This window comes from Sus scrofa, chromosome 5 (genome assembly GCF_000003025.6).
Source record: "Sus scrofa isolate TJ Tabasco breed Duroc chromosome 5, Sscrofa11.1, whole genome shotgun sequence".
NCBI lineage: Eukaryota > Metazoa > Chordata > Mammalia > Artiodactyla > Suidae > Sus > Sus scrofa.
Genome location: NC_010447.5, coordinates 53,654,331 through 53,667,939, shown reverse-complemented (window position 1 = coordinate 53,667,939; position 13,609 = coordinate 53,654,331). Strand labels below are relative to the sequence as shown.

The 13,609-nt window shown below is 39.1% G+C and overlaps 1 protein-coding gene across 2 annotated transcripts in view; it reads left to right on the top strand.

The window, feature by feature from the left end:
• The window catches only part of AEBP2 (AE binding protein 2), a 74,126-nt gene that overhangs the window by 23,548 nt on the left and 36,969 nt on the right, over positions 1-13,609 (top strand). For both annotated transcript variants that reach the window (XM_003126446.5, XM_021092257.1), the window contains exon 3: positions 8,314-8,421. In XM_003126446.5, the coding sequence (XP_003126494.3) occupies positions 8,314-8,421 (108 nt within the window). The remainder of the gene's footprint in view (positions 1-8,313; positions 8,422-13,609) is intronic.

Genomic DNA, 13,609 nt, shown 5'->3' with positions numbered 1-13,609 from the left:
GGTTTAATATATATGGGGTTTGGGTAGACACTAGAGGGTGTATTGACGAACTGTGCTCATCGTATGATATTTTCGCTGCATGACCCAGCTCAATGGTTAAGCTACTTTGATAACTGTCTTTATGTATCACATGTATCAAATTTCTAGTGGAACTATCTTTTCTTTTTTTTTTGATTTTCTATGGCTGTACCTGCAGCAGGCTAGGGGTCCAGTTGGAGCTGCAGCTGCCAGCCTGCACCGCGGCCACAGCAATGCCACATCCAAGCTGTGCCTGTGACCTACCCACAGCTCACGGCAACACTGGATCTTTTAACCCGCTAAGAGAAGCCAGGGATCGAACCCACAACCCTATGGGTACTAGTTAGATTCTTAATCCCCTGAGCCACAACGGGACTCCCTCTAGTGGAACTGTCTTAACCGAGTTGACTCTTTTTTTTTTTTTTCCTCTTAGGGCCTCAACCTTGGCACATGGAAGTTCCCAGGCTTGGGGTTGAATTGGAGCTATAGATGTCTGCCACAGCAATCCCAGATCTGAGCCATGTCTGCGACCTACACTGCAGCTCATGGCAACGCTGGATCCTCACCCCACTGAGTGAGGCCAGGAATTGAACCAGCAAGGATACTCATAGGTACTTGGGTTTGTTACTGCAGAGCCACAATGGGAACTCTTGGAGTTGTTTCTTAGTCATTACAGAGTTGCCTTTTGTGAGCCAGTGTTTGGTATCATTTGGTATATGTTACTGAGGTTGTCTTTTGAGCCATGGCAGGATGCTTTTTAGTCACTTTACTTAGCAACTGCATATAGGATCCCAAGCTACATAGGTGATCTTTTAGTAGATATAGGAGAGTTCACATTTCTAAGTCTTGATCTACAAGTCGAGTTGGCACAAAGCCTTATGAGAATGTTTTCAGCCTTTTACAGATTTGTAGAAAAAATGGAGTTACTGAATGTATCCTGTAATCACTATGCCCACATGTACAGAACTAGGCAGCTTAGAAACTTCTTTACCCTACTTAAAGCTATTTATGTTGTCATTGTCATGTAGACTTTAATTATAGGTGGAGGGTGAAGTCAAACGGAGGTTAGGTTTTCCTGACCTTTTCATCTATCAAAGTGGATGGATACTTAATTCTATATTAAAAGTTTAACCATTTAAACACAGTTTTATGAATGTACCTTTCAAAAAAAGAATCATGTGAGTACTTTCTTCTATTCAAAAAATAAAATCAAGCAAGAAAATTTAACCTTTTTTTTGGTTAAGTAAAATAGAACTGTATTCTTAGGGACATCCCATGCATGACTATATTTCAAAACCTAGACTGAGCTATTTACTAATCACATTTCAACCCCTGTGTTCTCTCAGTGTACACGCAAGTCTTAAGTGAGGAGCATCATCTTCTAGGATTTCAGTGTTAATGTTTTTTAATGTTAATGTTTTTTTCTGTCTTAACTATTTTTCACTTTTTTTTTTTTTTTTTTGTCTTTTTGCTATCTCTTGGGCCGCTCCCGCGGCATATGGAGGTTCCCAGGCTAGGGGTCCAGTCGGAGCTGTAGCCACCGGCCTACGCCAGAGCCACAGCAACGCGGGATCCGAGCCGCGTCTGCAACCTACACCACAGCTCACGGCAACGCCAGATCGTTAACCCACTGAGCAAGGGCAGGGATCGAACCCGCAACCTCATGGTTCTTAGTCAGATTCGTTAACTACTGCGCCACGACGGGAACTCCTATTTTTCACTTTAAAAACAGTTGCCAGAAAGAAGTCTGTTTATGTTTCTTAATGCAGACATGATTTGATACATGCCATTTTATTAAGTTTACTTTTTTTTTTTTTTTTTGCTTTTTCGGGCTGCACCCTTGGCATATGGAGAGTCCCAGGCCAGGGGTCAAATTGGAGCTACAGCTGCTGGCCTGCACCACTGTCACAGCAACACAGGATCCAAGCTGCGTCTGCAACCCACACCACAGCTCACGGCAATGCCAGATACTGAACCCACTGAGCGAGGCCAGGGATTGAACCTGCAACCTCATAGTTTCTAGTCGGTTTCATTTCTGCTGGGCCATGACCGGAACTCCTATTAAGTTTACTTTTGTTTATGTTCTTTGGTGTGTTGGAGGGTAGAGGGCCAGAGGGAGATCTTAAGGGTGGGTTGGGAATGATAGGATATTATTATTTGAGGACTTGAAGGAATTACCTTTATGTTATATAAAATGTTATTTATAGATTGTTAATTGGAATGCAATTGTTAAATTGGAATGCAGCTAGGAGGTGGAATTAATTGTAGGAGGTCATTTTGAGTTTTGATTGCCAGTCTGATATCTCCTGAACATAACATGAAATTGGTCATATCACTTGCAATAAGTGAGAAATAAATTTTGTTTTACTGAAGTATAGTAAATTTAAAAGGCTGTGATAATTTCTGCTGTACAATGAAGTGACCCAGTCGTATGTATACACATACTCATCCTGTCTCATTCTTTTCCCACATAGATTATCACAGAATACTGAATGGAGTTTTCTGTGCTATATACTAGGTCCCCATTGGCCAGTCGTTCCATATACCTCAGTGTGCCTATGCCAGTCCTGGACCCCCAGTCCATCCATCCCATCCCCCATGAGAAATATTTTATTCTTGTATTTTGAGCGTTTTATTGAATATTTTGTCCTCTGTTTATTACATATCTTTTAACAGAGGAACTTGAAAATGTTAATTTTTTTTCCTTTTTGTCTTTTGAGGGCCGCACCCATGGCATATGGAGATTCCCAGGTTAGGGGTCGAATCGGAGCTGTTGCTGCTGGCCTACACCAGAGCCACAGCAATGCCAGATCTGAGCTGCATCTGTGACCTACACACACCTCACGGTAACCCTGGATCCTTAACCCACTGAGCAAGGCCAGGGATCGAACCCGAAACCTTGTGGTTCCTAGTCAGATTCGTTTCCTCTGCGCCACAATGGGAACTCTGAAAATGTTAATACATTTAATGTGGCTAAAAAGTATAAGATACAGAATTATAGCCTTCATTTTAGATCTTGAAAGAGCAGACTGATTTGAAACAAAATACTAGATACAGAAAATATGTTGTTTCTCTAATGTATGTTCACATTTTGTGAAAAAACTGAGCTAATTTTCCCTTAAGAGCTTAAAAGGAACCATGAGATCATCCATTCAACCCCTTCCTGATTTTAGATTGTATAACTTTTATTTAACATAAAATCTTTGTATCATTTTACTGCAGAAGAAATCCTGTAGTAAAAGTAGGCTTTTTTTCTAGCCCCTTTGAGCATGTAAATTATATTGCTTACTGGCTCTGTATTTAGAGTATATTTAACTGATTTTAGTTTACTAATAATTGGATTTTCCTGATGCATGCTTAGACTTTGTCAGGTTGCACTGTATTATTTTTGTAGTGGGTTTTACAATGTATTTAAAATTTTGGTGGATTCAGAGTTCCTGTCATGGCTAAGTGGTAACGAACCTGACTAGTATCCATGAGGATTCGGGTTCAGTCCCTGTCCCGGCTCAGTAGTTTAAGGATCTGGCATTGCCGTGAGCTAGGGTGTATGTAGGTCACAGATTCAGCTCAGATTTGCTGTGGCTGTGGCTGTGGCACAGGCTGGCAGCTGCAGCTCCAATTGGACTCCTAGCCTGGGAACTACCATATATATGCCACAGGTATGGCCCTAAAAAGCAGAGAAAAAAATTTTTGATGGATTCATTTCTGCACGTCATGTGTGAGATGTTAGTGACCAGATAGGTGTAAGTGCATTTGTCTTTATCTTGTACTGTCACACAAACCCTCATAGATACAGGCCATGCATACATTCAGATAAATACACTGGTTCAGGAAAATGGACCAGAGTGAAGGAGACTAAGATTACCCTTGGTTCCTAGGTTTGTACCATCCATCTTCATTTTGGGCCTTTTGGAGGAGATCCCTGAAAGTAAAGCTGACCTATTCTGACAGTAAGTGACGTTTTCTAGAGGCGTTCTCAACAGAAAGCCTGAACCTGAAATTTTAGACCTCTATATCTTTTAAGTTAGGGCATTATAAATCTGAAGTTGCTATTTTTTCTTGTAAAGTCTGGCAGAAAAATTTTGTGGCAGTTATTTTTGAGAAGGGACCTTCAGTGTCTAATATTACGCCCAGTTTTTGTGTTAACTAGTCTTTTTTTTTTTTTTGGTTTTTTATCTTTTTAGGGCCATAACTCGCTGCATATGGATGTTCCCTGGCTAGGGGTCCAATGGGAGCTGTAGCCGCCGGCCTGCGCCAGAGCCACAGCGACTCAGAATCTGAGCTGTGTCTGCTACCTACACGACAGCTCATGGCAACTTGGAATCCTTAACCCACTGAGCGAGGCCAGGGGTTGAACCCGCATCCTCATGGATACTAGTTGGGTTTGTTAATCACTGAGCCATGATGGGAACTCCCTGTGTTAACTAGCCCTTCTGAGAGATAAATAGCATCTTATATTCTATTCTCATTGTGTTTTGGAGTTATATCAGGTGTGTGCTCATATCATCTATTTGATGTAAAAGGAATTAGGGATTTAGCTAAGTGATTCTTTCAAGATTACGTAGCTGCAAAGTATGAAAGGGCTGGTTATACTTTTGTTGTATTTGTTGCATCTAATAGAATCTAATGTAACTAATCTCATTTATCATGAAAGACTACTTTGAACCTCTGTGCCTCAGTATTCTATTTAACATAACTAGATCCTGATTCACTTTAAGATGGTATATCGGAACTGTGACTGGTTTTTTTTTTTTTTTTTTTGCTTTTTAGGGCCATACCTGTGGCATATGGAGGTTCCCAGGCTAGGGGTCTAGGGGTTGAATCAGAGCTACAGCTGCAGGCCTATACCACAGCCACAACAGTGTGGGATCTGAGCCACGTCTGCAGCCTACACCACAGCTCACGGAAACACCAGATACTTAACCCACTGAGCAAGGCTAGGGATTGAACCTGAAACCTCATGGTTTCTAGTCGGATTCGTTTCCGCTGTACCACAACGGGAACTCCTTTTTTTTTTTCAGATGTTATTCTTGAATAATTCCTTTCATAACTTGGGTTGAATTCCTATGGTGCTTGGTTTTCAGCCTTAATTTTTATAATGAGAAAGTTTCTGAAAATAGAGTCCAGAATGTTTCTTATATAATGTGTATCTAAAAAGTCTCAGGTTTGAAGAAAGACCCTTTTTCAGTTTTGGACTACCTCTTTTATCAAAGGGTCTTCCTAATATAGTTGGGAAAGGAAATTTAGATTAAAACAGTTTTTTTTTTTTTTTTTTTAAATGAATGCTTGATGTGGATTTTTAGTGCTCATTTTGTGTTTCAGGACTATTGTGCATGTTTAATGCTCTTCCCCTCTGAAGTATTTTTCAAATATTTCACCTGAAAAATAACTAAACCTAGTTAACTTTTTATCTCTTTACACTTCATATTTTTTATTTTTTTTGCTTTTTAGGGCCCCACCTGCAGCTTATGGAGGTTCCCAGGCTGGGGTCGAATCAGAGCTACAGCTGCTGGCCTACACCACAGCCAATAGCAACGCAGGATTTGAGCTGCATCTGTGACCTACACCACAGCTCACCACAACGCCAGATCCTTAACCCACTGAGCGAGGCCTGGGATTGAAACCGCGACCTCATGGTTCCTACTCAGACTCGTTTCCCCTGCACCATGACGAGAAACTCCATGATCTCTTTGTATTTAATTTCCTATACAGTTCACTTGGTTGAAGGTTATGTTTTTTCTTGGAACCTGAAGGTTTTGCTGCCCTAATAGTGTTACTAGACATTATTCCATCTAGAATAGACCTTACCCACTCAACAGTTGAGGCCATTCTCTGATGGAGTTACAAGGTTTGCCATTGCCTCCGTATTCATGTTTATTTATAGGAAAAGAATTAGAAGTCAGGTTTTTCTCAAATGAGGTGGTTGATACCGATATGGACAGTATTTGAGTATTTATCTGATTGTTTCTTTGAGAGTAACTCAGCACAGGGATTATTACTTAAGACTTAGAATTTTTCACTGTTAAATTATTTTCCATAAATAATATTAATTTTGTTCCCAAATAACTTGTTTAAAGGCATACCTGTTTCTTGTATGACTTGTGAGAGCATTTTACACCAATCCATTTATTTCTTGGATTGAAAAATTTAAGACTCTTGAGATTAATTATAGGCAAGTGGAAATTGATACATAGCACTGATTATCTACATGTGATTGTCAAATGTTGAATTAATCTTCACTGTATATAGGTGCAGCTTTAAAGACTTTTTTTCATCGTCTAGATTCATTTAAAAAGTAGCTTTTGGGAGTTCCCATCGTGGCGCAGTGGTTAACGAATCCGACTAGGAACCATGGGGTTGCGGGTTCGGTCCCTGCCCTTGCTCAGTGGGTTAACGATCCGGCGTTGCTGTGAGCTGTGGTGTAGGTTGCAGACACGGCTCGGATCCCACGTTGCTGTGGCTCTGGCGTAGGCCGGTGGCTACAGCTCCGATTCGACCCCTAGCCTGGGAACCTCCATATGCCGCGGGAGTGGCCCAAGAAATAGCAACAACAACAACAACAAAAAGACCAAAAAAAAAAAAAAAAAAAATTAAAAAAAAAAAGTAGCTTTTGGAGTTTCCTTGTGTTACAGTGAGTTAAGGATCCTGTGTTGTCAGTGCTGTGGCTTTGGTTACACCTGTGGCTTGGGTTTGATCCCTGGCCTGGGAACTTCTGTGTGCCATGGGCATGGCCAAAAAATAAATTAATTAATTAAAAGTAGCTTTTAATTCTGAGAGCTTCAGAAGTTATTTTATAAACATGTACCGGGGGCAGGAATTTTAAATACCAAGGAGGAAATATTATGAAGTGTTACATCTGTTTAACTAAAAGAAACCAGCAAATCCATTGTGGAATCAGGATGTATGATAACATTCTTTAAGAAGCCATGTTAGACAGCAGTAGTTAGTGCTGTCTTGTTGTAAAGTGGATTTGAGTAAAATTGATCTGTTATTTTAGATTGTTTTTCTAGACTTTTTTATTCTCAACTGTTTAATGATTGTTTCCTCAGTTCTCTGTGTATTTTCATTCTTTTCTGTATATAGTACATTACACTCTTCAAAGTGCAGCTCTCTTTTTAATTGTTCTGACCTTAGAAAAGAACAGAGCCTTTAGGTGGTTCTGTCAAGATAATGATTACAGTAGATTCATGTTTCTTTTACTGATGTTGGGGAGCATTTTTCGATGTTCCAGTTTGATAAAAATATAATCGGTTAAAAAGTTGATATCTCACTAGTAGGAAGCTGGTAAAGATTGTGTTGTTAGTTGTTGGATTGTTTTTTTCCAAACCCAGTCGTACTCAGTTGCTTGAACCCAAGAATGTAGATCTATTACGGTGATAAAGTAGTTCATGCCCATTGCTTTTGCAACTATATTAATTTTAACATTTTGTATTATACTTTTCCTCATCATCAAGGTAATTGGATGAAGAATCATTTTTAATAGGTAGAGTAATATAAAAGTAGGTAGTATTAGCATGCAGTTGAAAATAGAAAATCAAGAGCAGAAGCGTTACAATATTCATTCTTTGTTTATTTTTGTTTTTGTTATTTCTCTAGGAGGTAGATGTTTATGTTGGAGAGTGTTTGGCCTGTGTTTTTCTCTAAGGGTTTTATAGTATGTGGTCTTATATTTAGGTCTTTAATCCAGTTTGAGTTTATTTTTGTGTATGGTGTTAGGAAGTGTTCCAATTTCATTCTTTTACATGTAGCCATCCAGTTTTCCCAGCACCATTTATTGAAGAGGCTGTCTTTTCTCCAGTGTATATTCTTGCTTCCTTTGTCAGATTAGTTGTCTGTAATACTCATTCTTTGAAGATGAAACTGTCAGTGTCCACCAGTTGACTATTTTGATTTATTGTTCTTCCTTCTTTACACCTTTTTTTCCCCCTGGATATCTATAATTAATGCATGCTTGTTCCTTCATTCAGTAAAAAGAAAAATGTAAATAATGGTCCATGGTTCTAGTTCCTAATGATGTATTGTTAATATTGTGTATGTCCTTCTGAATGGCACTTTGGGGTTGGTGTATTGCTTCCCTTGATGAAATGGACAGCAGCTTTAAGGAGTAAGGGTTAAAACTATGCCTCTTGTGTTGGAAGTTTAGAAAGTTTAACAATATTAAGCATTTTGATTTGCTGATACATTAAATGTCTTTTTGTCAATTGAAGACTTGCACCATGTTTATTTGAATTTACAAGGGATGAAAGTCCTTGTTGAAATAAGTGATGATAATAATTATGGTTTTTCTTTTAACAGGTGTTTGTTTGCTTATGGAAAGGTTGTAAAGTATATAACACTCCATCAACCAGTCAGAGCTGGTTACAGAGGCATATGCTGACACACAGTGGAGACAAACCTTTTAAGGTAAGTATATGTGAGTTTTTTCAGTAAAGTTGATACGTTTATTGGAGTTTCCCTTGTGGCACAGTGGGTTAAGGACCTGGTGTTGTCACTGCAGTGGTCTGGGTCACTGCTGTGGTGTGGGTTTCATCCCTGGCCAGGGAACTTTCACATGCCTTGGGTGCAGCCAGTATATGTATCTTAATGGGCATACTTTGGCCGTTCGAAACATTTTAAAAAAATTCTATGAATTTTACTATAGTTGTACAATTGTCATCACAACCTAATTTTACAATATTTCCATCCCAAACCCCCACTGCACCCCCACCCCCACCAACCTGTCTTGTTTGGTAACCATAAGTTTTTAAAAGTCTGTGAGTCTGTTTCTGTTCTGCAAATAAGTTCATTGTATCTTTTTTTAGATTTCACATGTAAACGATAGCATATGATGTTTGTCTCTCAATTTCACTAACTTCATTTAGCATGATAATTTCTAGGTCCATCCATGTTGCTAAATATGCCATTATTTTATTCCTTTTCATGTTGAGTAATATTCCATTGTGTATATGTACCACATCTTCTTTATCTACGCCTCTGTTGATGGACATTTAGGTTCCTTCCATGTCTTGGGTATACGTGCTGCAGTGAACACTGGGGTACATGTATCTTTTCGAATCTTGGCTTTTTCCCAGATGATTGCCAGGAGTGGGATTGCTGGATCATATTGTAATTCTGTTTTCAGTTTTTTGAGGTATCTCCATGCTGTTTTCCATAGCAGTTGCACTAATTTACATCCCCAACAACAGTGTAAGAGGGTTCCCTTTTCTTGACACCCTCTCCAGAATTTATTGTTTGTAGACTTTTGATGATGGCCATTCTGGCTGATGTAAGGTGGTACCTCATAGTAGTTTTTATTTGCATTTCTCTAATAATGAGTGATGTTGAACATGTTTTCCTGTGTTTTTTGGCCATCTGTATATCTTCTCTGGAGAATTGTCTGTTCAGATATTCTCCCCATTTTTTGATGGGATTGTTTGTTTTTTTGTTTTTTGATATTGAGCTATAGGAGGTGTTTATATATTTTGAAGACGCATCCCTTGTCAGTTACTTACTTGCAAAGATTTTCTCCCATTCTGTGGGTTGTCTTTTTGTTTTGTTTAGGATTTCCTTTGCTGGGCAAAAACTTTTAAGTTTAATTAGGTTCCCTTTGTTTATTTTTATTTTTATTGTCATTACTCTGGGTGATGGATCTGAGAAGATATGGCTGGTTTATGTTGGAGAGTGGCCTATGTTTTCCACTATCTGGTCTTATATCTAGGTCTTTAATCCATTTTGAATTTATTTTTGTGTATGGTGTTAGGAAGTGTTCTAATTTCATTCTTTTCCATGTGGCTGTCCAGTTTTCCTAGCACCACTTATTGAAGGGACTTTTCTCCGTTGCAATTTCTTTCTTTTTTTTTTTTTTTTTTTTTTTTTTTGCTTTTTAGGGCTGTGTCTGTGGCATTTGGAAGTTTCCAGGCTAGGGGTAGAATCAGAGCTACATCTGCTGTCCTACGCCACAGCAACATGGGATCTGAGCCTTATCTGTGACCTATACCACAGCTTATGGCAATGGCAGATCCCTGGCATGATGAGCAAGGCCAGGGATCCAACCTACATCCTTATGGATACTAGTAGGAGTTATTTCTGCTGCGCCACAGTGCGAGTGCCCTCCATTGTATTTACTTGCCTCATTTGTCATGGGGGACTGTAAGTGTGTGGGTTTAATTCTGAGCTATCAAGTTCCATTGATCTATATTTGTTTTTATGCCAGTACTATACTATTTTGATGATTGTAGCTTTGTAGTATAGTCTGAAGTCAGGGAGCCTGATTCTTCCAGCTCCATTTTTCTTCCTCAGGATTGCTTTGGCTATTCTGGGTCTTTTGTGCTTCCAAACAAATTTTAAAATATTTTGCTCTAGTTCTCTGAAACATGCCATTGATAATTTGATAGGGATTGCATTGAATCTGTAGATTGCCCTGGGTAGTACAGTCATTTTGGCAATATTGATCCTTCCAATCCAAGATCATGACATGGCTTTCCATCTATTTGTGTCATCTTTGATTTCTTTCATCAGCGTCTTATACTTTTCAGAGTACAGGTCTTGTCTCTTTAGATAGGTTTATTCTTAGGTATTTTATTCTTTTTATGTTATGGTAAATGGGATTGATTCCCTAATTTCTCTTTCTGATCTTTCATTGTTTGTATATATAGAAATGCAGTCAATTTCTGTGTATTAATTTTGTATTTTGGAGTTCCACTGTGGTTCAGTGGAAATGAATCTGACTAGCATCCATGAGGACACAGGTTTGATCCTTGGCCTCACTCAGTGGGTTAAGAACCCAGTGTTGCTGTGAACTCTGGTGTAGGTTGCAGACATGGCTTGGGTCTGGTGTTTCTGTGGCTGAGGCTTAGGCCAGCGGTACACCTCTGATTCGACCCCTAGCCTGGGAACCTCCATATACCATGGGTGTGGCCTAAAAAGACAAAAGCAAAATCTTTTGTATCTTGCAGCTTTACCAAATTCATTGATGAGCTCTTAACAGTTTTCTGGTAGTAGTGTCTTTATGATTTTCTAGGTATAGTATCATGTTATCTGCGAACAGTGATAGTTTTACTTCTTCCTTTCCAATTTGGATTCCTTTTATTTCTTTTTCTTCTCTGATTGCCATGGCTAGGACTTCCAAAACTGTGTTGAATAGAAGCGGCGAGAGCAGACATCCTTGTCTTGTTCCTGATCTTAGCATGAATTCTTTCAGCTTTTTTTTTTTTTTTTTTTTTTTTTTTTTTTTGTCTTTTTTGTCTTTCTGTCTTTTGTTGTTGTTGCTATTTCTTGGGCCGCTCCCGAGGCATATGGAGGTTCCCAGGCTAGGGGTTGAATCGGAGCTGTAGCCACCGGCCTACGGCACAGCAACGCAGGATCCAAGCCGCGTCTGCAACCTACTCCACAGCTCACGGCAACGCTGGATCGTTAACCCACTGAGCAAGGGCAGGGACCGAACCCGCAACCTCATGGTTCCTAGTCGGATTCGTTAACCACTGCGCCACGACGGGAACTCCTCTTTCAGCTTTTTGCCACTGAGAATGACCTTAACTGTGAGTTTGTCATATACTACCTTTATCGTGTTCAGGTAGGTTTGCTCTGTGACCACTTTCTGGAGGGTTTTATCTGGAGGGATGTTGGATTTTGTCAAAAGCTTTTTTCTGCCTCTGCTGAGAGGATCATATGGTTTTTATTCTTCAGTTTGTTTAGTGTATCATGCTGATCAATTAGACATATTGAAAAATCCTTGCAGCCCTGGGATAAATCCCATTTGATCATGGTGTACGTTCCTTTTAATGCATTGCTAGTATTTTGTTGAGAATTTTTGCATCTGTTTTCATCAGATTTTTTTGGTGGTGTCTTTGTGTGGTTTTGGTATTAGGGTGGTATTAGGGTGTTTGGTATTAGGGTGGCCTCATAGAATGAGTTAGGAATGTTCCTTCCTCTGCAATTTTTTGGAATAGTTTCAGAAGGGTGGGTGTTAACTCTCCTCTAAATGTTTGAAAGAATTTGCCTGTGAAGCCACCTGGTCTTATGCTGTTTTTTTGTTGGAAGCTCTTTTAATCACAATTTCTATTTCAGTACTTGTGATTGGTCCATTTATCTTTTCTATTTCATCCTGGTTTAGTCTTAGAAGAGTGTACTTTTCTAAGAATTTGTCCATTTTTTCTAGATTGTTTGTTTTTGGGGATATACTTGCTTATATTAGTCTCTTAGGATCCCTTGTCTTTCTGTGATGTCTGTTGTAACTTCTCCTTTTTCATTTCTAATTTTATTGATTTGAGGCTACTTCTTTCTTGGTGAATCTGATTAAGGATTTATCAGTTTTTTTCATCTTTTCTAAGAACCATCCTTAAGTTTCATTGATCTTTCCTATTTTCCCCGTTTCTGCATTTATTTCTGCTTTGATCTTTATGATTTCTTTCCTTCTGCTAACTTTGAGTTTTGTCTGTTCTGTCTCTCTAGTTGCTTTAGGTGTAAAGTTTGCTTGCTTATTAGAGCTTTTTCTTGTTTCTTGAGGTAGGCTTGTATTGCTATGAACTTCCCTCTTAGAACTGCTTTTGCTGTATCCGATAGGTTTTGGATTGTTTTGTCTTTGTTGTCATTTGCTTCTAGGTATTTTTTGCTTTCTTCAGTGATCCATGGGTGGTTTGGTAGCATGTTGTTTAGTCTCCGTATGTTTGTGTCTTCTGTACTTTTTTTCTGGTCGTTAGTTTCCAGTCATAGAGCTTTGTGGTTGGAAAAGGAGCTTGTTAGATGATTTCAACTTTCTTAAATTTACTGAGGCTTGATTTGTTGTGGCCCAGAATGTGATCTGCCCCAGAGATTGTTCTCTGTGCACTTGAGAAGAATGCTGCTTTTGGTTGGAATGTTCTATGAATATCTGTTAAGTCCGTCTGGTTTAATGCATCACTTAAGGCCTGTGTTGACTTTCTGTCTGGATGATCTGTCCATTGCTGTAAGTGAGGTGTTAAAATCCCCCGCTATTATCAAGTTATTCTCAGTTTCTCCTTTTAAGGTTGTTAGCAATTGCTTTATATTTTGAAGTGATCCTAAGTTGGGTGCATATATATTTACAATTGTTATATCTTCTTGGATTGATCCTTTGATCATTATGTAATGTTCTTTGTCCTTATAATATTCCTTATTTTAAGGTCTGTTCTGTCTGATTTGATTATTGCTACTCCAGCATTCTTTTGATTCCCATTTGCAGTGAATATTTTCTTCCATCCTCTCACTTTCAATTTGGTTGTTTTTTTTTTTTTTTTTTTTTTGGCTCTTTAGGGCTGCACTTGCAGCATATGGAAGTTCACAAGCTAGCAGTCAAATTGGAGCTGCATCTGCCGACCTATGCAACAGCCACAGCAATGTGGGATCTGAGCCGCATCTGTGACGAACACCGCAGCTCATGGCAACGTTAGATCCTTAACGCACTAAGGCCAGGGATAGACCTTATGTCTTCATGGATACTAGTCAATTCGTTTCTGCTGCACCACAATGGGAATGCCCTCACTTTGAATATGTATGTGTCCCTAGAACTGAAGTGGGTCTCGTGAACACAGCATATATATATATATATGGGTCTTGTTTTTGTATCCATTCAGCCAGTCTTTGTCTTTTCTTTGGG